This window comes from Annulohypoxylon truncatum, assembly GCF_022578515.1.
Source record: "Annulohypoxylon truncatum strain CBS 140777 unplaced genomic scaffold F4807scaffold_7, whole genome shotgun sequence".
NCBI lineage: Eukaryota > Fungi > Ascomycota > Sordariomycetes > Xylariales > Hypoxylaceae > Annulohypoxylon > Annulohypoxylon truncatum.
This window is the reverse complement of record NW_025953793.1, coordinates 684,566-709,921: the sequence shown is the minus strand read 5'-3', so window position 1 is coordinate 709,921 and position 25,356 is coordinate 684,566. Positions and strand designations below refer to the sequence as shown.

Below are 25,356 nucleotides of genomic sequence, written 5' to 3'. Positions count from 1 at the left end.
TCTAACATTTGTAAGTCTCATACTGTTGAACATGGAATATAGAAAGTTGTCGACAACACCTTTGAGCTCTTTGTCGAACTCGAGGGATTGTCATTGACCTATCCCCTGGCTGTCCTTGTTATCGAGGATAAATATACGATAACGTCGGTCCCGTCCGGTAAGCTCTATTCTATTCAATCCAATACCAATTCCCCTACCTGATGAAACCAACGCATTCACAGACCTGTTCTGAATCTTTTTGTTGAGAAAATGCATTGAGCTCTACTGATTATATTCACCTCATCATAAATCCTCGATCTCACTGTACGCCATCTTATACTAACTATGTAATAGGTGTTTTCAAGCCAGCAAATAATCGCGTAGTTGACCGTGGAATACTTGCAATTATGTTACCAAGCAGTGACTTCCCTATAACATAGGGCCGCTTTGTATCTCTTCTCGCTTTCTGATCTCTTTGTGATGAGACAATAGTCTTGTTATAGTGTTGTTAGGGCATTGTTATGGTCAACTAAACTCAACAAGGTAAAATGTGGATTGTGTGGGAACAATGCCTCATTGATGGAACAAGACAATGTTCTGGGCGTCTTATATAGTGTAGCAATTTTCTCGATGTGATTGTGACTTGGGTTTATTCACCAATTGACTCAGTGGTTTCGGTTACCACTGAACAACTCATCCGGTAGCGTAGCAGTGCTGGTTACTTCGCTCAAGGTTGTCTTGAAGCTAGATCTTTCGTTGTTCAGTGGCAGGACCGTATATCGCCAACCATGGCAGAGTACACCGGCCTGGAGCCAACAGAAACTCATGCCGATGAGTCGAATATCTTTGACCAAATCGACTTCGACAGTAATGAAATCCAAGCCCCTGAGGGGTTCTTTTCCTTCTTTGAGCCTTCTGAGCCGCAGGACTCCGAACCAGGTCCCGTAGATCAAGGTGGGGTTGACGAGGTGTCTTCCCAGTCTCTCTCACAATGCATAGATCCGAAGTTGCTAGATAACGACTATGATGCCACTGCAGACGTAGTCGTTGAGCAACAGCCACCGGAGAATCACGGTACGAATTATCCAGTCGCCAATCCTATGACTAATTTCACGAATGGTAATGTTGTCTATAACGCCCCCTATCCTCCCATGTCAAACTACGCTCCTGCAATGAACTTCCCTCAAAATAATTTTCAGTATCCATATCTGCCTGCGACTAACCCCCCGTACCTAGGCCACGGAGCTGGATACCCGGTATACGTTATGCAATATCCACCACCCGAACAAGCATACCCAACGGCCGACGCTACGTACGTACTACCGGAGGCTCTACCCCCAACTGCACAACCGACGCATCACATAGTCACTAGAAATGGTTCACAACCTCGGGATCTACCCCCGGCACGCATCGCTCCTTCGTTCAACTCGTCTCTTGTGGATCCAAAGATCTTTGAAGCTCGGCGAAGTAGAGTCCCTTCCCCTATCATCATATATCACAAGCCTCCTCTAAAACGACCCACTAAAGGACCCAACGGGGAATCGCTCAAGAACGATAGGATACCCCGAGTCACCCGGAAGAACCAACCTCGGCCCAACCCCCGAGAGTGGTACGGACCTCCGCTAAGCCCGCCTGAAAGCTGGGGTCCGAAGGACAAGACTGGCCGTCCCGTGTTTAAGTACACGGAATATGGTGAGCTCGAGCGGGGCAGGTCCTATAGTCAGAAGGAGATGCGCTGGTACCTCTACGGCCCGAAGGTACATGAAGACTTTGAGCTTCCCAAACCTCTACCAAATGTACCGGAGGTTGAGAATAAGACTCGCCAAGGTCTAACCATCTGGATCGGTTGGGTGGCGTCGCAGTCTAACGAACGATACCCCCACGGGTCCCAGTCTCAGAGATGTCGATTTGCAGACTGTCCCGATCCTAATCACACGATCAGGGCGGGGTTTCCGCGCGTCATCTTTGATGAGAGGACGAACGTGGACGCAGACGCGATCGACCCGTTCCACAACGCCGGATACGCGCATCTTTTCTGCTTCGAAAAGCACTTCGATCTCGTCCAGGCTTTCCATCACCTCGACGTCCGCGCAGACGAGCGAGACTTCAAGCGCGAGGAAAACTTGGGCAGGCTATCACGGCAATTTCCCGAGATTCGAAATGAGCTAGACCTCTGGTGGCGAGATCAGTACCCTAAATTTCTGGAACATGGCAAGAACAGGGATCGCTCTTACGAGCAGTCCCTAAGTTACCGTCTCATATGCCACACACTAGAGCACAGCAGCGAGGGTCGCGTCAAGATGCGGGAAAGTAGAGGCGGCGCCGACATGTCGAAGCATAAAGGTGACCTCGTCGAGCTAAGGTTTCTCAAGGACTGTATGGCCGAGGGTTTAATGGATAGGAACGGAGATCCGCGGCCCGGGGCCCGTGAATATTTAGCAGATCTCAACGCAAAAGGTAAGAGAAAGAAGAAGGGAATTGTCAAGAGAATTGGGCACACAGATTCTCCGATTTCAGCAGGGCTACACATGGACAGACCTCCGCAAAGTGCACAGTCCGGTTCTTATATTCATGGTTTCACCCCTAGCGCTGAGTTCGTACCGATGCCTCAACCTTCTTCCATGAACTTCCCAGTACCTCGCGGCGGTTTGTCCATGGCAGCGACGAATTTCAACCAAACGATGGCGGCAGCCTTGTACCAACCAGGACCAGTTCCTGCAGACCGCTCACAACAAAAGCGGGACAGGAACGAAGTGTTGTTCGAAGACCAGCAGGGCAGTTATTCTAACAACCAAGAAGCTCAAGAGCCCCAGACCAAGAGGCGGAGACTATCTCACCCGGGAAGCCCAAGACCAAACACACCGACTGATCAAATCCCACTGCCTCATGACGCCAGCCAGCACCTGCAAGCAAACAGGGATAATGGCCCGTCCGTGGAAAGCGAAGAGCATGATGGCTTACCAGCTGACTTTCCGCCCTTAGACCTAGACTTGGGCCATCGTGATGAGGTCGAACTCGACGATAGCGCCGTTTTCAACATAATTGACGAGGAAATGCCAAGCGGTGAGTTGCCTACTGGTGATAACGTTAACACAGCCGCAGAAATCGAGGTTGACGGCTCGCATGATTCAGAATCCGAAGAAGACGATGATCTTTTCGGTGATCCTGATGACGCAGATTACAACCCTGAAGAGGACGAGTAAAACCTCTCTCACGAGGAAACTCCGGGAATTGGCTGCCCTGGAGGCAAATGTCGAAGAGGAACTTCGGGCGATTGAGTGTCGAATCACTCGTTAGACTTAGACTCTCGCCATTACCAGGTAAGCAGCAGCAGAATGAGGTAAGGCCTAAGAGGTGAGTAACGAGTTATGAGAAAGCGAATGACAATATATACCCAACGTGTTTAAGGCGAGGGAGTATGGCGAATATGTTTACCTATTTACTATTACTTAATTCATAAATCAATCATCTACCTACACAATTACATTTTCACTTACAACAACGGATTGTAAATATACCCGTAAAATATAACAAAGCCAACTAGTAAGCATTAAACGTTGTACCCGGAGAAATCCTAGAGAGCATGTATAGTTGTAACAGGCCTCGGAATTAAGAGGTATATGTGTTGGCAGCAATCCCACGAGTCCCGAGCCGAGACAAAGACGAGTAACAATTAGAGGTCAGATATATGTCAATATCAGGCAAAGGAATGCAAGACAATACCACGAGAACAGCAGAATGGGGTAGGATCGTATCAGGAAGACCAACTTTTCTCCAAACTTTTCCAAGTGTCATATGTAAAGTGGATAAAAGAGAATGCGGCTCGCGGATGGAACAGGAAAATAAAAAGGACATGAGTGAGTTGTTGTTAATACTGGCTGTCGGCGTGGCCGAGAGGAGCGAGTTGGCCAGGTTGCCATCGGTTGACATCCCTATCGGAACTAAAAGTTGGAATTCCTTAGCTGAAGGTTAAGAATGGTCCTAAGAATTGAACTTGCCTATAGTAGAATTCGATATGCCTCGATGTGGAGTCTCCGATTAGCTGCGCCCCGTTATGTTCACTGGACGCTAGAACCAACTCGGAAAAGCTGCGACCCAGGGGCAAGGACGCCGTCGAGTTTGCGTTACACACATACATCCCGTGCCTTTAGCTGTCTGCGATCAACCTTAAAGAAGCCGGAAGTTCCTCTAATTTTTAACCCAGCTGGAAGACCCATTGTCGTCTCCCACCCTTCTCTACTCTGTCTTTCTCATCAGGGAATTAGTAGAATATTGCGAAGAAACCGGAAAAGACCGAATAAGGGACTTGCGCCAGGGGCTGGACATTGCTGGAGCTGGGATGTCACGTGTGCGATACGGAAGGATTATGGACGAGAGATAACTTGGGAGCCTGACTGAAGAACGATGATGTAGCGCGCTTCCTTTAAAAAGACGGAAAATATAGTGGTCTCAACATTGTCGCACTGTCGCATCGTCCCGAGCTAAACCTCCTTAAAATCCTCATTCATATATCTCGCATCTTAAAGAGAGTGAGGAATAGTTGAAATATCCGTTTTCACCCACACGAACCGCGCCAACACTTCCAATCCCGTACGTCACCGAATGAAACGAAAGCGCAACCGTCGCATTTACGACCTGTCGCAAAAGATGGCCAAACAGGACGGTGCGAATAATGCATGTCAGCCTGCCTTGCAGGTCATTGTACTGGTAAGCAAAACTTGTTTCATTTCAATATCTGGTTTCATGGAATCCAATACATCAATCTGCTTCGGTGACGGCTTTTGATTCGCCCTTCAAAGCTAAAGCAGCTCCGCTGCTCGCGCTGTTACCTCGACCACTTGGGACGTCTGCACGTGAGATCCGATCTGAAGCTCGAGATTTCGATATCGAATAGGATGGGTCAAAAGTGCTAAATCCGCTGTGGCCGAGATCATTGGCTCGATCTGGTGCGACTGGTCAGATAAATGAGAGCTTCCCGTACAACAAGGCGACATCATTCTTCAGCCGCGGAAATATTCTTTTGTGTCAATTTCGAATATTAGAACCCGTGTCTTCTCAACTATCTTATTCCCGGAGATAATTAGAGCAAGACAAAGCTGGCTGTCCATCCGTTGGACTCGAGGTCGATTCGATGGCCAGACCGAAACAAATGTTAAAGAAGCACGCCAAAACTGGAGCAGATACCCGACCCGATATTGGATGTAACATGGGGATAGGTCACGTGTGTCGCTTGTCGATAACCTCTTTAAGGCAATCTCGGGGGTGACGTCACAAAAGCCGACTTTATCCGCCCTGCAGGTGCCCCTACACTGCCTGCTTTATGCACCTAGGTTGGGATTGGAATATGGCTATACAACTCCAGCTGCTATATCAAAGCCTTGGTCAATAGATCGATTTTCAGCTATCTCAAGATTTCGTCCAAAGCTAAATACTAATATCCATTTACGTTAGGGCTCGGGTGGTGGACCACAAGAGCACAATGTCACCGCCTTCCTCGTAAGATCGGTTAGATCTGGTTGGAATCGAGGCTCAACAGTTGCTCTCGATGCCGGTGTCCATCTCTCCGCTATTACTCGGATTCTCGAAGAAACACAACCCTCAGGACTCGGAACCCATGTTGCATTACCTCATGTATTAGAGTCGGGCCCCTTTGCTGGCTTGGAGGTCCAATCAACATGCGCGTCTGCCAATGCCGCTTACATAACAAGACATCTCATTGACACGTACCTAATCACTCACCCACATCTCGACCACATCAGCGGCTTCGTAATAAACACTGCAGGTCTCCCAGGGACGCGACCAAAGCGAATTGCGGGATTACCTTCCACCATTTCCGCTTTCAAAACGCATATCTTCAACAATGTCATTTGGCCAAACTTATCAGATGAGAACAATGGCGCCGGTCTTGTAACTTACACGCGCCTTGTTGAGGGAGGCAGTCCAGCTCTTGGCGAAGGGGCTGGTAAGGGGTACCTAGAGATTAGCGATGATCTGACAGTAAAAGTCTTTAGTGTCAGTCACGGGCACTGTATAGAGAGGCATACACACCGTGGTTCTACGTCTTCCTCTCGCTTTGGTAGCGTAGACATCTCATCAATGGCATCGCCAAGAGTGGGCCAGGGTAATAATGTTGCGTCGGGGCCGTCTCCTCTTCTCAGATCATCAGGCATTGGACGCCCATCGATAGGACAGGAGCCGGAATCAATGTGTGTTTATGACTCGAGTGCATACTTCATCCGAGATTCGGTCAGCGGTCGGGAAGTTCTAATGTTTGGCGACGTAGAGCCCGACAGTATTTCACTTTCACCGAGGAACCTTGGAGTCTGGCAAGAAGCGGCTCCGAGAATAGCAGACGGCAATCTTGCAGCCATTTTCATCGAATGTTCTTACGATGACAGCCAGACCGATGACCTTCTATTCGGTCATCTAACTCCCCGCTACATCATCGAAGAGATGAAGGTGCTCGCTGCAGAAGTTGAGTCAGTTCGTCAGACTCCAGCCAAATTTGAGCCGAATAAGAAACGCAAGAGGGAGCTGGAGGAAGCGAGTAGAAGAGCGAATCGAGTTATTGCAAGGTCCGGCGGGGACGATGGGCCCGTGTCACCAAAATCAATTCGTCCGCGACTGTCGGGTTCGGGGTCATTACCACCAAGTGAAAATGGCCTCGACTCCCCACCTCTCACGACCCCTACGGCCGAAATGAGCTTGAAGGACTTTGAAGCTAACATGACACCACCTCCTCCTCTACGTAAGACGCCAAACCCCCTTAAAGGTTTGAAGGTGGTCATTATACACGTCAAGGAGAAACTCCATGGTGGGGAAAAACCAAGAGACACGATATTGCGCGAGTTGCTTGACCACGAAAAGGAGGCCGAATTGGGTTGCGAGTTTATCATTTCAAAAATGGGACAAAGCCTCCTGTTTTGACCCCTTCCATTGCATATACGGCTATGGGTGTTTACATATAGCACAACGGGATGTGGCTTGCGGCATTTGTGGGTCGGAGTTGTGCGTTGCTTATCTAGAATAGGGGCCTTTTTCCTTTCTACCCATCTGGCTAAACGTCACGGTCAAGGCGTCGAAGGTTTAGCTATCTACATGAACAGGGCGGTCGATATATTTTCGGTAGGCGTTAGGAGTTTCTAGATACCTGGCAAAAGGAGCTCAGAGCTTCAGCATCATGCAGAAGAGGTATACATCAATGCGAGAAGATGAAACCGGGCTATTGATCACCCGCCTCCCGGTGGCTTGAAATTTCTTTCCCATCCGGTGAGATTGTACAATTGGGAATATTTTTAATTCTTATGCGCGATCTGACAAAGCCTGATAAATTCCAATAAGTCTACGCATTTCGAAGACGGTAGCTTGTAACTATTTAGGTGGGTGGGCAATTACATAACTTGTGAAGATGATAAATAATACACCTAGGGACTCTACGACGTCAGCACACGCTAATTATTACAAATTGGGTATTTGGTCCCTTACCTGCTGCAGTAGCTCCCAAGGCAAGGTATTAGTAAGTCTCTGGGCCGAAGTGATAGGTTGTACCTACCTACATAGGTGAATAATAAAATGGCAATTCCCCTCCGCTATCCCGCCCCGTCTCTTAATTCCGCCACCGCAATCGGCATTAGAAGTCGCTCTGCATATCGGCCGCTCTCCGCTCGTCTTAAGCTGAACGGAATATAGCGATTTTAACCCATCCGCGTGTAGCCGTCCTCACATTTTATAAGACATTTATGCCCCCTATTCAGTCTATCTCAAGTTTATCAATCCGTCCTTTAGGAAGGATACCCCGCACCTACATAGCTGCTACTAAACTAGCATTTCTCAAACTCCAACAGCTCGTCAACATGTCCGTCTCAACCAAGCAGGAGGAGGCTATCAAGCGGAACCCGCACCCGGACTTCAACGGAGTCCAGGCCTCGCGGCCGGACTGGGACAAGGAGTCGCGCTTCCGGTACACGAAGACGGCGGACCCGTCGTGGACTCTCGGGTCCGGGGCCAACGCTACCCGCGCGCCGGACGCCGGCGACAGGAAGCACGTGTGCATCGACCCGTACGAGGCGGGCCGCCCGGCGCCCTTCAACTACAAGCTGCTGATCTCGGGGATCGTGCCGCGGCCCATCGGCTTCGTGTCGTCGCTATCAGCCGACGGGAAGACGCGGAATTTGGCCCCTTTTAGCTACTTCAACATGGTCAACCACGACCCGCCGCTGTTCGTCGTGGGCATCGCGTCCGGCCTCGCGACCCCGAAGGACACGCTCCGCAACCTGGTCGAGAGTCAGGAGTGCGTGGTTAATATTATTGGCGAGGACTTCGTTGAGGCGGCTAACGCGACGAGCGTTGATGCCCCGTACGATGTGTCCGAGTGGGATATCAGCGGGCTGACGCCCGTGTTTGATACTGTCGATGTGAAGGCCCCGCGGGTGCGGGAGGCGGTGTTCAGCGTGGAGTGCAAGCTCGAGAGCGTCCGCGAGTTCGAGAGCAGGGCGACGCCGGGGAAGAAGAGCGGCTGCCTTGTCGTGCTTGAGGGCACGCGCTTCTGGGTGCGCGAGGACGCGCTGAATGAGGAGCGCAATTTGATCGATCCCGAGGTGCTGCGGCCGATTAGTAGACTGGGAGGGATCACGTACGGCCGCGTGACGGAGGCTATGGAGATTCTGAGGCCGAGCTTCGAGAAGGATGTTGGTGGGAGGGAGGGCTATGAGAAGTTGAAGAAGACGAATGGGGACGGGTCTAAGTGATTTACTAAAAAGGTGTCGCCTTGGGGTTACTTTTATATGGTATGTTTGGTCGACTTTCAGGGGTATATAGAACGCTAAGGCGTAGTGGTAATTGGGGCGTGATTATAAAATTCATGAATAGATTCGTATCACCAACGCACACCACTGTGCCTATCCATAAGGAAAAGGGGGTTTGAGATAACATTGTCACACATTCCATGTCTAATTTAGTATTTAATTATGTAGAATTGGACATTCGGGATATTCTAAAAGTCTAGTAGCTGTCGTAGTAGATACTGTATCGGTAGGTCCATCATTAGCCTAAGTTAAGGTTACGATATCACCAGAACCCCAGCTATTACCTACTCCTTGTGTTATGCGGGGAATTTCCTGGGTTCTGGTAGTAAATCGTGAGGATGGACTACTTCTCGAAAACCGTCTACCTACCTAGATAGGTTATGGTAAATATTAGAGATACATCCTGTCAGACATTCATGTTAAGAGCTAGGTAAGACTTCAGCTGTGGCAATTCCTGATCCTCAACTTGATATAAAATACTTGGCAGGCAATAATAATTCCACCAACACCATTGTGACGTCGACCGACCTAACCGAGATCTCTAAAAGTCGATACCACATAGTAAACCCCACAGATCCTCCACCTATCATAGTTGCTATAACTTCCCAGTATTCGGGTTACATTTTTAGCTTCGAGTTATTTTCAACCTCAGTTCACAAGACCTCTGGATTTTATGCCACCTTCCTATTAGAAACATGTAAGTGCCAACCTTTGATCTATAGTTCACTGCCAATCGACATATCCGACCCAAGTTTTGCCTCCTGAGTCAACTCTACAGTTTGGCCCATAGTCCAGAAATAACTTACTTTATAACATCATCAGGATGTGGCTCAACTTTATAGGGCCGCTTATGGCGGCCCTTGCCCTTATCACGTCGGCAATGGTCAAAGGATACGATAATATCCCGCCCCGTCCCAATATCCTACCTAGTCCTTATGACACCGGCAGGGCAATGCCCCTTTCGCTGCCGCGGGACAAGGGTCGCTACTGTTACGTAGACCAGGGGCTCGAGGAGAATCGAGATGATGCGCCACGCATTTGGCAATCCCTACAGGAGTGTAACGACGGCGGGACGATAGTGTTTGACAAATCGTACCTAATCGGCTCGCCTTTAGACCTTACGTTTCTCAAGCACGTCGATCTTGTGATCACCGGTGACATCGCCTTCGATGACTCTGATGTGTATTACTGGCAAAATAACAGCTTCAAATACACGTTCCAAAACCAAAGCGTGTTCTGGAAACTCGGTGGCGAAGATGTGAACATTTATGGCGACCTTACTTTGGAAGAGAGCAAGAGCGTTATCGACGGGAAGGGGGAGGCGTATTGGGAAGCTGTCCGGAACGACACTGCTGTAAGTGAATTCTAGTCAGATCAATGGTTTTGTCCATGCGAGTTAAGTGATCAAGATTGACATTGGGGAAACCGTAGTTGCTAAGGCCTATACTCTTCGCTCTTGATGGAATGAAAGGGGCTACTATGTCAAATTTGCGGATGCGTAACCCGCCGAACGTAAGTATTACCCCCTGTTCTTGTGTCCGGAAAAGATTTCTGGTTGACATAAGTTTAGTGGTTTAATATCATCGCGAATAGTTCTGACATAATAATTAGCAATATGGACCTTCGTGCAGAGGTAAGTGTGACTTTCTCGATTCTAAGTAACGCAGTTGTTGATAGTTATCTACCTCTATAGTCACTCAAAGGCACCAAGATCGCCAACTCAGACGGCTGGGACACGTATAAATCAAACCGAGTAGCAATACAGGATTCATTTATTAATAATACCGATGGTATGCCAAGTCAATCTTTACTCAGTCCCGAAGGGTGTTAATTTAGAAAGATTGCGTCTCTTTCAAGCCAAACAGCACGAACGTCGTTGTCCAAAACCTACAGTGTGTCGGCTCGCATGGCATTAGCATTGGTTCAATTGGGCAATATCCGAACGAAACCGACATTGTTGAGAATCTATATATCTACAACATCTCTATGGCAAATGCTAGCGATTTCGCCCGAATAAAAGTATGGCCTGGTATAGAGACTGACTTCGAGACTCACCTCGCAGGCGGTGGTGGAACTGGCTATGTCCGAAATGTCACCTACGACCTTCTACATAATATCAACAACGACAGGGCCATAACCATCACTCAGTGTTACGGACAGAGCAACGAGACATTATGTAATGAATACCCAGTATGTATCGGAAATTCTCATAGATAGGCCCAAAGTGCGAATTTTCTCTTTCTAACCTTGACCCTTTTCTAAATATAGGCCAACTTGACTATCGAGGACGTCACCATGAAGAATATCTACGGAACAACTTCCGCGAAATTAGACCCAGAAGCTGGCACTCTTGTGTGCAGTGCCCCTGATGTATGTTCCAGCAACTAGAGGACTCTCAGAAGAACCAAGCTAACCCGATTTCGAAACTAGAGATGTAGCGATATCAGGGTAGAAAACATCACGGTTACAGTTCCTAGCGGAAAATCCCCTGTCTATGAATGTAGAAATATGGACGATAGCTTGTTACAGCTTACTTGCATCGAAGAATCCGGTGAGGACCGAGATACTTCTCAAGGTTAGCACCCCTTATTGTCATCATAAGAACATTGCATGCATGAATATTTGTCCTTTGTAACTAGATCATACATGGACATTCACTCTAAATATTAAGTTAAAAGGGAGTTCGATATAATCCAGCTACACGATGCCCCTTTGACTACCAGCTCTAAACAGTATATAGTATATTAGTGAGGCTCATAGTTACCCCTATTGGTGTATGTAAGGGGGAGCTACAATTTTGTCAGACTTTAGTAACCGCACGCATTTGGGAATTAACACAATCCTCCGGTGGTTTGTATTTTCGAAGCAAAGAATAACTAACGTAATTATTCCCTGACAAGTTGATAACATTACGAACACTACGTAACTTCGTTAAATTAAGGCTCTTGATCATATGTTTAGAAACGCGTCAACTCCAGGTGCGACTTAGGGGAATATCGTCCAATTGGTGTAATTTTTAAGGTATGTAACTAAATGTCTCGTATCATGGAAGGGTATCTGGACCTGGCCCTAGCCGTACCAATACGACCCTGGATGCTTAGCTTGAGGCAACACACCACTGCCGATCAGAGCCCTTGATATGGCAACTAGATTTAAATCAACAATGCATCCGGAGCCCTACCAGTGGGGTGTCAGGGGTCATAAGTCCCGTCTTGGTCCTCACGATCCTACATTGCAGTGTGATCCATCAGGCATTTATCCGGCAAAAACATGAACATCGGCTTTAATAACCCCGTAGATGTATGTGCGGACCTTGCAGCTTGGAAAGTCCAGATTGGCGCTCTTCAACTTGTCCTCGTATCGACCAAGATCCATCCAATTTATTATGGGGTGTGTTTCAGATATCAAAAGGGTATTTATTCTATTAATTTCGCCATGATCAACGCTGGGTTTTTGACGCCAACGAGTTTACTTCGCTCGCCTTGACTCATACGCACGTTTGTTCATCGTCACCATGCAGTTGACTAAATCGAGTTTGTTGCTCTTTGCCGCCGCGACTTGCACCGAAGCAGTCCGGACAATCATCCCCACGACGAGCTTCAATTCTCAGGCGGACTTTGACGCTGATTGGGATTATAACTACCCGTGGGGAACTGACCACAATGGTGGTGCCCGCATGAACGAGAGCCAGGTCCAGTTTTCCGATGGACTGTTGACCTTGACAGCCAAGAAGGTCTCTGGTCAGCCACCCGCTACCTCGGGTGGACAGACGATTGCAATCAACTATCTATCGGGTACGATCTATGCCAAGGAACACTTCACTGTCGCGCAGGGTGGAGGATACGACTTCAGCGGCGAATTTAAGGCGACGACGACCAAGGGGACCTGGCCGGCCTTCTGGTTGACCGCGGTCGATAGCTGGCCGCCAGAGATCGACATGGCTGAGTGGAAGGGATCCGGCAAGATCTCTTTCAACACATTCAACACATCGTCGGTTCTCTCTTGGGATGACGTGACGTATCCGGACCCAGACGAATTCCACACCATCAAGTGTGAAGTCCGCGATATCAACCAAAAGGACGTCTCGGCGAAGTTCTACATGGATGGCTCACTCGTCACAACGCAAGTAGGGGGTGGTTTCTTCGGGAAGGCAATGTACCTGTGAGTTATCTCCTTCCTTAGGTAGCCCGACCGCTATCTTCCTACCTTAAAGTTTGCGAAGGATACTGTTGCTAATAGTATCAATATAGAATCATTGACCTCCAGATGGAGGGTTCATCCGGCTCGCCAGGTCCTACTACCGGTAAGTTAAAGTACTAAAATTAGAAGATCCCAGGCTGATGATAGATAAACCAGACACTTTATACCAGGTGCGGAACCTCGAGGTTCTAAGCTACAACCCTTAATTCAACGCCAAGGAGTTGAGCAAGGGCAAAAGGTCCTCATCTACCTAACGGCAGTTAGCCTGTTCTGAAAGTGGTTTGGGCTTAACTTATATTCTTGTAAATACAATTTAGTGCCAGATTTTGGATCGGATGATTTAAATTCCAGTACGTTATATGAAAAACAGGAATCCAACCAAGGAGAACCATATACGTCATCATTATGATGACAATCATGTGATTTGTCACTACAATGGTCTATTCGTAAACCATGAACGTAGCAGATGTCTTTTCCGTTGCTAACCTTATGAAGAAAAGGGCGAACTTACTAATAAGCCATAATGAGGTGAGACACTCGTCCTCAACCTCAACCTGAGGTCCCGTGTGGGCGCCCCTTGCGGCTGACCAGTAACTCGGCTGCGGAGGGACTCTGAACCACAAATTCCTCTCGACTTTCCAGTCAGACAATGGCCTGGTCACTCCGTAGCAGCTCCCCTACCGAATGCGTGATTCAGTCTGCGGAGGGCACCGCGCCACCGAGCCGGGGTTCCCGGATGCTCGGGACAACGCCAGCTTAGACGGCTTCTTCGCCAGCGCGCGTGGGCCAGGACAGGGGCGAGCGCGAGTCCTCGGTCTAGGTGGGCGTGCGCCAGACGAACGGCGAACAGGCCGCCCAGGCCGAGCTCACCGACGGCGATCAGATGCACCTCGAGTACGCGTGCCATCGCCCCGGTAACGGGAAAGTCGTACTTGTGGTACGCGTACAAGGTGATGCTGAATAACTGGCACGATAGGTATTATAAAAGAACCATCAGGGATAGTGTGGCCTGTTGAATAAGTAGAAGTACGAGGCCGAGAACGACTGTTTTTTTTGCGCATGGTAGTGAGGTTCAGACGCGTACCACTTAGAAATTACCATTTCTTATAGGTGACCGCTGCAGAGAGAAGGCGATTGAATCGGCGCAGGAACTTGCAGTAAGGGGGAATATGCCGATGTGTCGATGTTTTGAAGTGTCTCCTTTACTATATTGTAACAATACTCGTTTACTTACTTAGGTACCTAGTGAATATGTCAAGAAATTAGGACCTTTTAGATCAGGTTGCTATCTTAGTTGAACTGGTAACTTTCTTACACTTTCTTCCTCTCCAATTCGGAAAGGAGGAATACTAGGTGGGGGAAGTCCCGCTGAGTGGGGTTCTGGATTGGGGTGGGTTTCAACTTTATTTTTAGTATTCTCTAGCGCTCCCTCCCCGCCCTCCTTCCCGTTCTCTCTGCATCCTTCTATTGGAAGAATCTCACCCTCCCCACCACCGTTTGTCCAGTACCATTGAGGCATCTAATCTAGGTGCTTCAATCTTAGTCATGAGCTCGAAAGACAATGATGGTATATGGAGGCCAGTCGCTTCTTTTGACAAGAACGAAATCCAATGGCCTCTATCATTCTCTCTACAATCTCCTTTGGAGGGTGCGCCGCGGCGCAAATGGTGGGAACACACTTACTACCGCGGTCCCGAAAACCAATCCGTCCAAATATTGTACAGCACCGACGCATCTAATTCCGAACTCATCGCACAGCAGTTTCTTAACGAGCCTGTGTTAGGTTTTGATATGGAATGGCCTTGGGATAACATCAGAAAGGTTGAAGGAAAGGTCGCACTGATCCAGATTGCTTGTAAAGACAAGATCGCCCTGTTTCACATCGCGCTTCACAATGGCAAGACAACCGAAGAACTTATCGTACCCTCCCTACGCCGCATCATCGAGTCGGCGCATATCATGAAGACGGGCGTTGCCATAATGAGCGGAGATTTTCGAAAACTAACGGGAGAATTTCCGCTGCAACCCCGAGGCGTCTTTGAACTCAGCCATTTGTACAATCTGGTCACCTTCGGATCGCGCAATCTTAGGGAGGTCAATACTAGACTACGTAAGCTGTCGTTAATAGCTGAGGACCATCTCGGACTTCCGCTTGATAAAGGACCTATTCGCACTAGCAACTGGAACCTACCTTTAGATGACAAACAGAAGACATATGCCGCCAACGACGCCTACGCTAGTTACATGCTGTTCCACTGCATGAACGCGAAGCGTCTAACAATGAGCCCCAAGCTACCGCTGCCAAAACTCGCCGAATCCTATCTGCCTTTCAGAATAGCGGACATAGTCCTTACGCAGCTTGAGGTGGAAGCAGATGGAGGTAAGGTGAAGGTTTTAACTGCCATGGATTTCTTCGTTCCTCCTCAACCTCGAGATGACCAGTCCTCGAGAAGAGCCAATGAGGGAAACAATTCTACAGAATCCCTCACTCGACAGAGAATACAGCAAAAACTCGATCAACTCCGTAGAGGGCACTCCTACAGACGGGAAAAGGCGAAGATAATATCACCTGACGAATTATACCAGCGGCTCGCAAAGCATCGTGATACCGTGGCAGCTACTCAAGGCTGTCATCCACATACGATAGCACCCGACACGGTCTTGGAAGTTCTAGCTCGAGAACGTCCTAACAGCTTTCTTCAGATTGTACGTATCAAGGGCTTGGACAAGTCGAACGGAATTAAATACGGGAATGATTGGCTTAGAATCATTCAGGGTTCTGCAAAAGAACATCATTCGAAGCATTTGAAACCATCGGTCTCAGGAATACCCGCAAATTCACACCCTAAGGATATGTTCCAGCAACTGCAGCCACACCCGAGTGACCAACCATCCAAGCGCATGAGAACCACAGAGGCAAACAATTCGGAGGAGCTGGTCCCATCCGTGCCTACGGCTAGTACCGGATTGTCTTTCCAATTCAACGAGACTCGGCTTGATGAAGTACCTGTAGAGAAGGATGATGGTGTCCATCACAATGAGTCTCACGAACCAGCACTGGGATCACCGTCACCATTGAAACGCAAGCGAACTGAATGCACCGTCCCCTCTGCACTAGAACTTACATCAGTTCCGAACCCCTCCGAGGTTCCCGCTCCCGCATCCGTGGATGAAGCGGCACAACCAGAGTCGCTAAGCTTTAAACAAAAATTGTTACGGAGAAAATTAGACGCTTATGTCAAGAGTGTTGTCTGCTCGATGAGCCCCAAGCCTACTCAGCCAATAGTGTCTGAAGCTACCCTTCACTGTCTTGTGACGACGCTACCTCGAACACTTGACGAATTCCACGAAGTCCCCGGTATCGAGGGGTTCTTCCAGGCTTGCCAAGGGGTCAAGAAGGATCTGTGGTTAACGTTCTCAACATGGACACGGACCTCGGGCCTCGTGCCAAGTTCATGACCAGGGTGGAAGTTGCCAACTACCACCCAGTAATCATGTCGCTATAATTCAAACAGGTGTTGAAGAGCGGCATAAGCTAGATGTCTTAGGAAAGGCTCGCGTTTATGGAATTCTGGACCGGCGTTGGAAATACATCGAAGGAATACTTTGTGGTTCTGGATTGGGTGGGGATTTGAGTTGCGACACCGGACTGACTTTCTGTGAAAGCAGTTGAGCAATCAAAATGAAAATACAGGTCCTTGAAATGAGTGTGTTTGTTTTAATGGGATGGTTGGGTATGCGTTATGTGCTTAGTATTGAAGAACTTGTCTCAATGACACATATCCAGTCGTTTCGGATAGCATGTAACACACTCATTAGAAACAATACTCTCCTTAGGGAATTAAAGAGAGTTCCCCTCGGCATCACTCATAACCTAGGCCGTTGCTAATGTGCCAGTATTTCGAAAACGTCAGTTACCTTAAGCTCGCTCATGGAGTGTACTTTGGGGTCACGAATTATCGTATAAGGACTTATGAACGTACAAGTTTTGATTGGTATCTCGAATAAGATGACTTGCTAATGGACTTCTCTAACCCGTGTCTTATATGTGTTGAGGACATTTTCTTATATGGCTTCTTGACGATTGAAGCCAAACCCGGAGAGGATGGTTCGCTGATGTATGATAGATCGCAAGGGCGGAATTTCCACGCGTCAGTAAGGCAGAGCCCTTTTGAGGTGAGCAGGGGGGCTCATACTCATTATTAATGACAACTATATGAAGCGTTCGTCGAATTCGCGGGTTCTATTTATATCGTGGAATATATATACTAGTTTAGCAATACTACCGGGATAGTAAGCGAGGAATGAAAGGTGCCAATCTAAGGTACCATTGCCTTAGTTGAAACTCCAGGTGAGATGCGGAGCTAGTGCCATTTCTACAACAAAAATGTCACCTTATATCACCAGCCGCTTTCCTACTGGACAAACGACACCGGTATTACTGGGTGATTTGGGTAGTTTTTGCCGACTTTTTACCATTTTTATTGTCCTCCGACCTGAGTTGTCAACCATGACGAAGAACTGGGTTGAGGCGTAGCTGATATTCCAAGCAGGTTCTCGATAAGTTTCGTGTATAATATTTGTAACTGCCTAGGTGAGGCTTCGCCGGAAAACGCTGGGGGCGGTATGCAGTGAGGGTAACATCATAGGCACAGGCTATATACCAAGGGGGTGGCACGTTATATATAGTGCATCCACGAATGTCTATTTAGGTAGCACTCGCAAAATACAAATACTCGATTGTGGCGTCTCCTCTTCGCCTCTTAGGCTTGTGCCTTAGCCCAGATGCACTCGACCAAAGAAGTAGCCCTCGAATCCGGGATGGAGCTCGCTCCGGATCGGAGCATCCCCGAGGTGATTCACTCGCAGCATGTTCCCTACAAGGGATATGACCTATCACAGTTTCAAAACGGCAACTGTCCGGAAAAACGAATAGCTGGGTTAAGGAGAGAGACGTTCTGGTTGCTGGTAGTTCTATTTGCCGTGGTTGCGTTGTCGCTCGGCCTGGGAACGGGGTTGGGCTTGGGCTTGAGGAGTAATAATGTTAATAATGCAGGTTAGGTGATGAGGACCAACCTGGTAGAAAACGTGGCTCTAATGCTTCGCCTAGGAAAAGATGCGGAAAGCGCATCTATAAGCAACGGGAATGCCCTATCATCCTCCATTGCTATCTCGACGTCCGCGCCGGGATCCTTAGCCGCCGAATCGGTCGCCACCGCCACATCTACCAGCAGTACTAGTAGCACAAGGACGACGTCTATCGCCTCGTCAACGATAACATCGCTAGTAGATTCCGGGTGTCCTGGTATAAATGGCACGACGACATCGATGTCAACCAACGGAGTAAATATGACATACAGGTTTTACTGCAACAGCGACTTGACGGGAACGGACCAAGCGTCGTTGGTGACGAACTCACTCGACGAATGCGTCACGTTATGCGACTCATTAAACTGGACGGAGAACCGCAGAGACGTCGGCTCCGTCTGGAATGAGAAAGGTGTGGTTGGGCAGACGGCAGGGACTTGCTGGTGTAAAGGAGGCAACGGAATTCAAGTTGTGTCGCACTCCGGGATTGTGGTAGCGAGTGCGATATAATAGCGTTACTCAAGCTCTGGAGTGCGGAATAATGAATTAGAAGTCATTTCTCCTCATGTGAATATTTGTACGGAGGTATCTTCATATCGGGCCTATATATATTCACTTAATGAAGCAATCTTATATACCTAATTATGAGATGTTCCTTAGATCGAATAATGTTAGTAATCGAGTGGCTGAGTCTATGGCGGGGCTAGATAAGATAGAAAATTATTTAGGTTGGGGTCCCGGTTCGCGATACTAATTGGTGAAGATAAATTTATTCTATAGGTACCTACATACATGTTGAAAGAGTCATACGGCCAGACTCGTGGAGTGAAGACTCCATGTAAAAATTCATGAGAATCCGCAATGCAACCGCTAAAGCGCTGGGGCATGCTCATCTTCCTCGTCTGGCTGTCAATGTAAAATCACATCTTCCTAAACCTCGACAGAACCCTAAAGCATACGCCATTCGCATCCCCTATAGAGCCTTTCAGCGGACACCACTTGCCGCATTCTCAAGTGCACTCTTCAACGACGAAAATCTTACCGTAGTGCGAGCGCCTTTTCACGACCAATTTCGTCGTCTGCGTTTTTTTCTGGTCTCTGACCCACCAGAGCAGCAGTGTCCATTGTCGGCCGAGCTTGCAGCCCAAGCATACGGAAACAGGATGTTGAACTTCATCCAGATCGTTACGATTCCCACCGCCGATACCCGTGGTAACTGCTTTTTGCTTCACTTCGATAACAAGCGCTATGTCTTTGGCAATATCTCCGAAGGCACCCAGCGCGCATTCGTTCAGCGAAGTATCGGTATACAAAAGGTCGAAGACGTTTTCTTGACCGGCGTGGTTAATTGGCAGAATGCCGGTGGTCTCCTTGGTGTCATCCTAACCATTGCCGACACTCTTGCTGGAAAGGTCGAAAATCTACGAGCAAATCTAGAGGAGAAGAAGAAGAGAGGCGTAAAGGTTCACAGTAACGACGCCGAATCGAATGACGCCGAATCGAATCTCAATGCGACACCGAGACTTAGAATCCATGGAGGGAAGAACATGGCCCAGCTGTTAGCCACTGCTCGACGGTTCGTCTTTCGGAAGGGTCTTCCTTTAACCGCTCATGAGATTCGCGATGATCCTCGCCCTGCCAAACAACAGTCTTCCGAACCTGATTGGCAAGATGTCAACATCAGAGTATGGTATATGCCCATCCAATCGGCAGCAGCGCCATCAAACAACCCTAGGAAAAGATCTCTCGAAGAGTTCATAGGGGATTCTGATGTCGATGGGCAACATGAACCATTGTCGGACAAGGAAGGTGATCTGAAGTTGGTCAAAACCATCCTCAACATGATGTTTGACTCTGGCTGGAAGATGGACGCGCTGCATGAGACAACCTTACATCAAGTAAAGCTGCCAGCAAAAATATTCGTCCGAGACAAAAACGGCCATATCCAAGTGTATAAAGGTCCCATGCCGGAAGATGGCGAGGAAGTGGCAGATATTCCCGTGCTAACACGCGAACCATGGCCCGGAGCTACGGTTCAGTCACTGCCCCGTACAGAACCTTCGAATCAGTCTATGTGCTATATAGTCAAGAACCATGATCGACGAGGGAAGTTCAATGTCAAAGCAGCTGAAGAGTACGGCGTACCCAAGATAAACTTCAAGAATCTTACGAGAGGCGAGAAGGTTGAGGGCAAGGACGGAATGGTAGTCACCCCTGAAATGGTTTTAGGAGAGACTGTCCCCGGTAGCGGGTTTGCTATCATTAATCTTCCAGATTCATCTTACATCGATCCACTTGTGTATCGTACCGAGTGGTCGGATGATAATATAATGAAAGGGGTCTATGTCATCTTCTGGCAGTTGGGTCGTGGAGTTGGGAATGAGCCTCGATTGCAAGAATTCATGCAAAAGATGTCCAAGGTAAAGCATATTGTCTCCTCGGTAGATGCCTGTCCGAATAGGATCTCGTTAGAGTCGGTGGCAGCCCAAGCTTTCAAACTGCGGTGTATTGACCCTGACCGGTTCCACTTACCAACATACAACAACCGACTCTCGATCTCGAACACTCCAATAGCAGACATCTCTTACACCCCTTCTGTCTACGAGGGTGGCAAGGTTGGGAAAATGGTCCAATTTTCGCCCTATTATCTACATCAGGATGACAAAGTTGTCCCGTTCCCGGACATCGAAAAAATGGTTCGGGAAAGCCAAGGGCTAAATAATCAGGTATTAGAAATGGCCGTCCAAGCAAGAGCGAAAGTTTCGGATCCCGAGTTCCTTGCCAAGATCGAGAAAGTAGAATCGGACATTCCCAATCGAGATGCGGAGGTAATCACTCTGGGGACCGGCTCTGCTTTACCGTCCAAGTACCGTAATGTCTCAGCCACCCTGGTCTGCGTTCCGGGTTACGGGAATTACCTGTTCGACTGTGGCGAAAACACGCTTGGTCAACTGAGCCGAGTGTTTGGTGACGGATTGCCTGAAATATTACGCGACCTGAAGTGCATATGGATCAGCCATCTGCACGCGGATCACCACCTAGGCACCGCGTCTGTTATTCGAGCGTGGCACGAAGAGACGAGCAAATCGAATCCCTCGGCAAAGCTCTTCATCGCGTCTCACCATAACATGATAGAGTGGCTACGGGAATACGCTGATATCGAGAACTATGGCTTTGACCGTCTTGTGGCCACTCCGGTCATACATATAAAAAATAATAGTATGGGACAAATCTGTCAGCCACGCGTATTTTCCGAAGATGAAACAGCCATGTTCGGCTTGGAACGAATCGATTCCTGTTTCGTGCAACACTGTTTCGGGGCACTCGCAACGGTCTTCACTTTCCCGTCTGGCTTCAAGATCGCGTATTCCGGCGATTGTAGGCCAAGCGAAGACTTCGTCGAGATCGGAAAGGGCGCCACGTTGCTGATCCACGAGAGCACGTTCGAGGACGAGCTACTGGGCGATGCCATTGCAAAGAAGCACTCGACCATGTCCGAGGCTATCGACGTCGGCCGGCGCATGGGGGCGAGGAGGATTTTGCTGACGCATTTCTCTCAGAGATACCAGAAGATACCGACGATGGAGGAAAACTTCGAGATCAGGCCCGACGCTAAAGACGACGAGAAGGCGCAGCTAGACGAGGTGATATTAGTTGCGTTCGACTACATGCGCGTTAAGCTTGGGGATTTCAGAAAGGCGCAGGCTTTCCTGCCAGCATTGCAGAAACTCTTCGAGGAAGTGGAGACTGATGAATTGGAGATTGATGAATGATGGGGATTTCGTATATGGCATATTAAATCACCTTTCTAGTCCTACATAGGAATTGTACCATCAACTTCCTCGCCTCTAGTTAATGATGCTCACTTTAGTCCCAACCCAGGTTCGAATAGTCTCCGGCTCTAATATTGACGATTTTCCCGCATGGATTCCGAGAGCTCATAGAGGTTAGTAGTAGTCTTATCTGATGTGACAGCACCACCTATAGTAGCAAAGCTCGACCCATTGACAGGTAGAGGCAATATAAAAACGAAGTTCTTAAAAGTATCAATTCGATTTTTCATGAACATGGTGTAACCGAACGGCAATGATTAATAAGCCCGTTTTGATAACCATCCTGCCAACGGGTTATTACCATATCTCTCCACTGCAAATCTGGCGGCACATATAGTTTATTGATATGAGATCTCTTATAGTAGATTTCCGAACCCCTATCTTAGATCGACATCCAGGGGCAACTGATATATGGAACTAACGTTTAATACAAACCTCAAGTATAACAACCATACTTAATATTCATACCCATATATCATCCCAACTTACCACAAATCAACCTTAGAGTAATATTTTTTAAGCGACTAATCATCTCGTGAGGGGGGCTTCATACGTTTACCTAACCCCTGAGAGGACTGAGATAGGGGTTGATATAGTCACATGATACACACCACTGCCACCACCACCATTACTACTATATTGGACATTCATGTGATTCTCGTAATAAAGACAGACAGTAGCACTTCAAGACCAGTAGTATTTAGAAAAGATCTTGAGAAAGGACCGTTCACATATTCACTTGAGTCCGTCAATAGGACTGCCATAGCTAACAATGGGTCCTCTTCATGACCACGACGCCGCCGCTGTTAGTGATCTGTCCCTTTCATCACATACCAGCAAACCCCACGGCGATCTCAGTCAGGGGTAACTGCTAGATCCGTCAACTTCACGACGACGCCTCTATTCATCGACGTCCTCGCAAGCCCGCCGCCGGAATCTACGAGACGACAATCAATATATCCGCTTTTCTCGCCTTCAAGCCCTAGCCCAAATACTGTAGAATGGCATCCCGTAATTCCCACGTAAACATTTGATTTCTTTTTCCCACAATCCTCCAAGAAACCAAATATTTAAACCACCCCTTCCTCCACACTCCCGTGACTTACACTTCCCATCTTGCGTAAATATGGGCGACTACGCCTCCATCGCGACATTCTCCGACCCTCTCTGGGCTCCTCCGCGCCTCCCCCACCCGCTCCCCTACGCCCGCCGCCGACGCGCTCGTCGCCGCTCCTTCGTCCTCCTCGGTGCTGTCCTGGTCATCGTCGCCAGTTTCCTCGCGTTCAACTATTACTTCCATTACTACTACCACCGCGCCGTCGTTGCCGATGTTGCTGTGGTGCATGTGCCGCTGCTGCAGGCCCATCCGACGCAAGCCGCCTGGCCGCAGGTTGAGCCTCTGGACCTCCCTGCTGCACTATCCGTTGACGCAGCCCAAGCCGCGCAGAGACAGGAAGAAGAGCAGGAGCAACGCGATCTGGGTTACTGCACGACGTGGCCGGTGGACTCCAAGGGCAAGTACGCGCCTGAGCCGGAGTCGGAGCCGAAGCCGAAGCTGGAGTCGCGAAGAGACCACGGCTTGTACCTCGACACGTTCGCGCCGGTAGACGGGTGGCAGAAGCCGCGCGGCCTAAAGGTCGTGGCGGTCGTGTTCTACGGGCGCAAGCGCAACGTCGACGTCCTCGACTGCTACCTGCAGCAAAACCTGGCCTCGAACGGCGGGTACCTCGACGACGTTTGGTTCATGGTGCACACGCAGCGGGCGGAGGACGTCGCCTGGCTCAACGAGTTTGTGAAGAAGGACCCGCTGTACAAGTTCAAGGACCTCGGATCCTGCGGCGAGGAGGCGACGTACGGGTGTATTTGGGAGAACGCGGTCGAGAATGATACTTTGTATATCAAGATCGACGATGATATCGTGAGTTTTATTCCTTTCACCTTTTCCCTTTTCCCATCTACCCGCCCTTCTTTCCAGTCCTCGTCAGGGACCATCCTAAATCGACCAATAACCCCAAGCTAACCACTTACACTAGTTGTACATCCACCACGACGCAATCCCGCAACTCGTACACACGCGCCTCGCCCAACCGCACCCATACGCCATCTCGGCCCAGCTCGTGAACAGCCCCGTGACCGGGCTACAGCAGTACCACTACGGCGCGATCCACCCGTTCCTGCCGGACCCCTCGACACAACCGACCCGCAACGCATCCAGCTCCTGGCGCCCCTCACACTTCGGCCCGTACCCATCCGACGCGCCGATCCCAGCCCAGCCCCTCGAAATGCAGCCCCCGTACCGCGGGCACCCATGGCTTCTCGTAACGAACAGCACGCACGGCACCGCCGCGCTGACGCGCACGCCCGTGGGATACTGGAGCGCGCACCCGGGCAGCGAACCCGTGGCCTTCGGGCCCGGCTGGCATTCCTGGGCCGCCGCGGCGCAGCAGCAGTACTCTTTGCTGCACAATTTAGAACTGAACCAGATGCACGTGTACCATTTCGGCCGCGCGCTCGACTACCGCCAGCGCGACGTCAACGACGACGGGTCGCACAGCTACTACTCTTCGGACGGGCACTACCACAGACACCAGCACCACCACTACGCGCCCTCTCCCCCTCCGCCTCCTTCCTCGGGTAGCGGTAGCAGTAGCGGTAACGGTAACGACGTGGATGGAGACTACGAGGGCCCCGGCGGCGAGCAGCTGTACGACACGCAGTACGAGCGGTACAACCTGAACTTCGTGGCGATCTGGGGCCGGGACGTGGCGCAGGCCCTGCCGATCACGGGCGACGACGAGGAGGCGATGACGGTCTCGGTGCCGCTGCGCCTGGGCCGCCCCTTCGTGATCGACACGCGCGCCGTCGTCGGCCACCTGTCTTTCTACACGCAGAAGGCCGGGATCGAGCAGACGGACCTGATGGACCGGTGGCGCGCGTTCGCGAACGAGAACGTGTGCGCGGCTCGTAACCAGAAGAAGCCTTGGGATAAACGATGCGAGGGTTTCTGAGGGAGCTGAGGGACTAATGCTGGTACTAATGAGTGATGATTGGTGATTAGTGGTTAATGGGTAATGATACCAATGGTTCGTCGTTTCGGTCCTCAGGGGGTAGTGATTTGGAGCTGGGAAAGGACGTTTGCTCGCTCGGTAATCGCCCACATGACACTCACAGAACCAAGACAATAATGCTTTGCAAATACGTTAGGATACGGGTACCTATGCCTAGGTAGTTAGTCTGAATGACACCATGAATGAATCTACTTCGGTCCCGTGAAGTTGAAGCCGTGAGCCCGAAGCAAAGACAATCGCTTTGTACGCTAAGTTCAAGTGCAAGGACGAAGCATTTGTTAGCAAATAACCCGTTCTTTGTCCGGAACAATCGCCAATTGCAGTCTTCAGATGTGGACCCGTATAGTAAGATAATAAATATACACCCGAGGAGACATCACTGCG

The 25,356-nt window shown here is 49.3% G+C and overlaps 9 protein-coding genes across 9 annotated transcripts; 8 read left to right on the top strand and 1 right to left on the bottom strand.

Moving 5' to 3' along the window:
* Window positions 1-376: 376 nt before the first annotated feature.
* F4807DRAFT_367720 (uncharacterized protein) lies at window positions 377-3,568 on the top strand. The gene has a single exon (XM_047995652.1). The coding sequence runs from the start codon at window positions 768-770 to the stop codon at window positions 3,180-3,182; it is 2,415 nt and encodes an 804-aa protein (XP_047856873.1). The 5' UTR covers window positions 377-767; the 3' UTR covers window positions 3,183-3,568.
* Window positions 3,569-4,626: 1,058 nt separating this feature from the next.
* F4807DRAFT_472571 (cAMP phosphodiesterases class-II-domain-containing protein) lies at window positions 4,627-7,297 on the top strand (the record flags this gene model as incomplete). The annotated part of the gene is made up of 2 exons (XM_048003024.1): window positions 4,627-4,686; window positions 5,431-7,297. 2 exons carry the CDS (start codon window positions 4,627-4,629, stop codon window positions 6,904-6,906), a joined length of 1,536 nt encoding a protein of 511 aa, XP_047856872.1. The 3' UTR covers window positions 6,907-7,297.
* A 535-nt stretch (window positions 7,298-7,832) lies between these two features.
* Window positions 7,833-8,726, top strand: F4807DRAFT_457851 (uncharacterized protein; the record flags this gene model as incomplete). Its single annotated transcript, XM_048001106.1, has 1 exon — window positions 7,833-8,726. The coding sequence occupies one exon, from the start codon at window positions 7,833-7,835 to the stop codon at window positions 8,724-8,726; it is 894 nt and encodes a 297-aa protein (XP_047856871.1).
* A 667-nt stretch (window positions 8,727-9,393) lies between these two features.
* Window positions 9,394-11,679, top strand: F4807DRAFT_415675 (glycoside hydrolase family 28 protein). Its single transcript, XM_047997065.1, has 8 exons — window positions 9,394-9,480; window positions 9,606-10,137; window positions 10,215-10,295; window positions 10,354-10,416; window positions 10,477-10,573; window positions 10,624-10,973; window positions 11,052-11,153; window positions 11,214-11,679. Coding segments are annotated over exons 1-8 (1,377 nt in total). The 5' UTR covers window positions 9,394-9,478; the 3' UTR covers window positions 11,364-11,679.
* Window positions 11,680-11,768: 89 nt separating this feature from the next.
* Window positions 11,769-13,472, top strand: F4807DRAFT_367664 (concanavalin A-like lectin/glucanase domain-containing protein). The gene is made up of 3 exons (XM_047995651.1): window positions 11,769-12,944; window positions 13,034-13,086; window positions 13,140-13,472. Exons 1-3 carry the CDS (start codon window positions 12,298-12,300, stop codon window positions 13,187-13,189), a joined length of 750 nt encoding a protein of 249 aa, XP_047856869.1. The 5' UTR covers window positions 11,769-12,297; the 3' UTR covers window positions 13,190-13,472.
* On the bottom strand, window positions 13,424-13,890 carry F4807DRAFT_457848 (uncharacterized protein; the record flags this gene model as incomplete). Its single annotated transcript, XM_048001105.1, has 2 exons — window positions 13,424-13,617; window positions 13,665-13,890. The coding sequence occupies 2 exons, from the start codon at window positions 13,888-13,890 to the stop codon at window positions 13,424-13,426; spliced, it is 420 nt and encodes a 139-aa protein (XP_047856868.1).
* Window positions 13,891-14,451: 561 nt separating this feature from the next.
* Window positions 14,452-16,554, top strand: F4807DRAFT_367636 (uncharacterized protein). The gene has a single exon (XM_047995650.1). The coding sequence runs from the start codon at window positions 14,529-14,531 to the stop codon at window positions 16,440-16,442; it is 1,914 nt and encodes a 637-aa protein (XP_047856867.1). The 5' UTR covers window positions 14,452-14,528; the 3' UTR covers window positions 16,443-16,554.
* A 1,778-nt stretch (window positions 16,555-18,332) lies between these two features.
* F4807DRAFT_450466 (beta-lactamase-like protein) lies at window positions 18,333-21,844 on the top strand (the record flags this gene model as incomplete). The annotated part of the gene is made up of 2 exons (XM_048000134.1): window positions 18,333-18,483; window positions 19,182-21,844. The coding sequence occupies 2 exons, from the start codon at window positions 18,333-18,335 to the stop codon at window positions 21,842-21,844; spliced, it is 2,814 nt and encodes a 937-aa protein (XP_047856866.1).
* A 1,186-nt stretch (window positions 21,845-23,030) lies between these two features.
* Window positions 23,031-25,018, top strand: F4807DRAFT_472565 (uncharacterized protein; the record flags this gene model as incomplete). Its single annotated transcript, XM_048003023.1, has 2 exons — window positions 23,031-23,822; window positions 23,938-25,018. The coding sequence occupies 2 exons, from the start codon at window positions 23,031-23,033 to the stop codon at window positions 24,910-24,912; spliced, it is 1,767 nt and encodes a 588-aa protein (XP_047856865.1). The 3' UTR covers window positions 24,913-25,018.
* Between the last annotated feature and the right edge of the window lie 338 nt (window positions 25,019-25,356).

What these genes read in the sequence shown, in the direction of transcription:
- F4807DRAFT_415675 (XM_047997065.1), top strand. An exon ending in GGATGCGTAACCCGCCGAAC is followed by an intron (nt 10,296 to 10,353) that starts GTAAGTATTACC and finishes ACATAAGTTTAG; the next exon opens with TGGTTTAATATCATCGCGAA. An exon ending in ATATGGACCTTCGTGCAGAG is followed by an intron (nt 10,417 to 10,476) that starts GTAAGTGTGACT and finishes CTACCTCTATAG; the next exon opens with TCACTCAAAGGCACCAAGAT.
- F4807DRAFT_367636 (XM_047995650.1), top strand. Translation starts at nt 14,529, where the DNA reads ATGAGCTCGAAAGACAATGATGGTATATGGAGGCCAGTCGCTTCTTTT.
- F4807DRAFT_367664 (XM_047995651.1), top strand. Translation starts at nt 12,298, where the DNA reads ATGCAGTTGACTAAATCGAGTTTGTTGCTCTTTGCCGCCGCGACTTGC. An exon ending in TTCGGGAAGGCAATGTACCT is followed by an intron (nt 12,945 to 13,033) that starts GTGAGTTATCTC and finishes GTATCAATATAG; the next exon opens with AATCATTGACCTCCAGATGG. An exon ending in CTCGCCAGGTCCTACTACCG is followed by an intron (nt 13,087 to 13,139) that starts GTAAGTTAAAGT and finishes TAGATAAACCAG; the next exon opens with ACACTTTATACCAGGTGCGG.
- F4807DRAFT_367720 (XM_047995652.1), top strand. Translation starts at nt 768, where the DNA reads ATGGCAGAGTACACCGGCCTGGAGCCAACAGAAACTCATGCCGATGAG.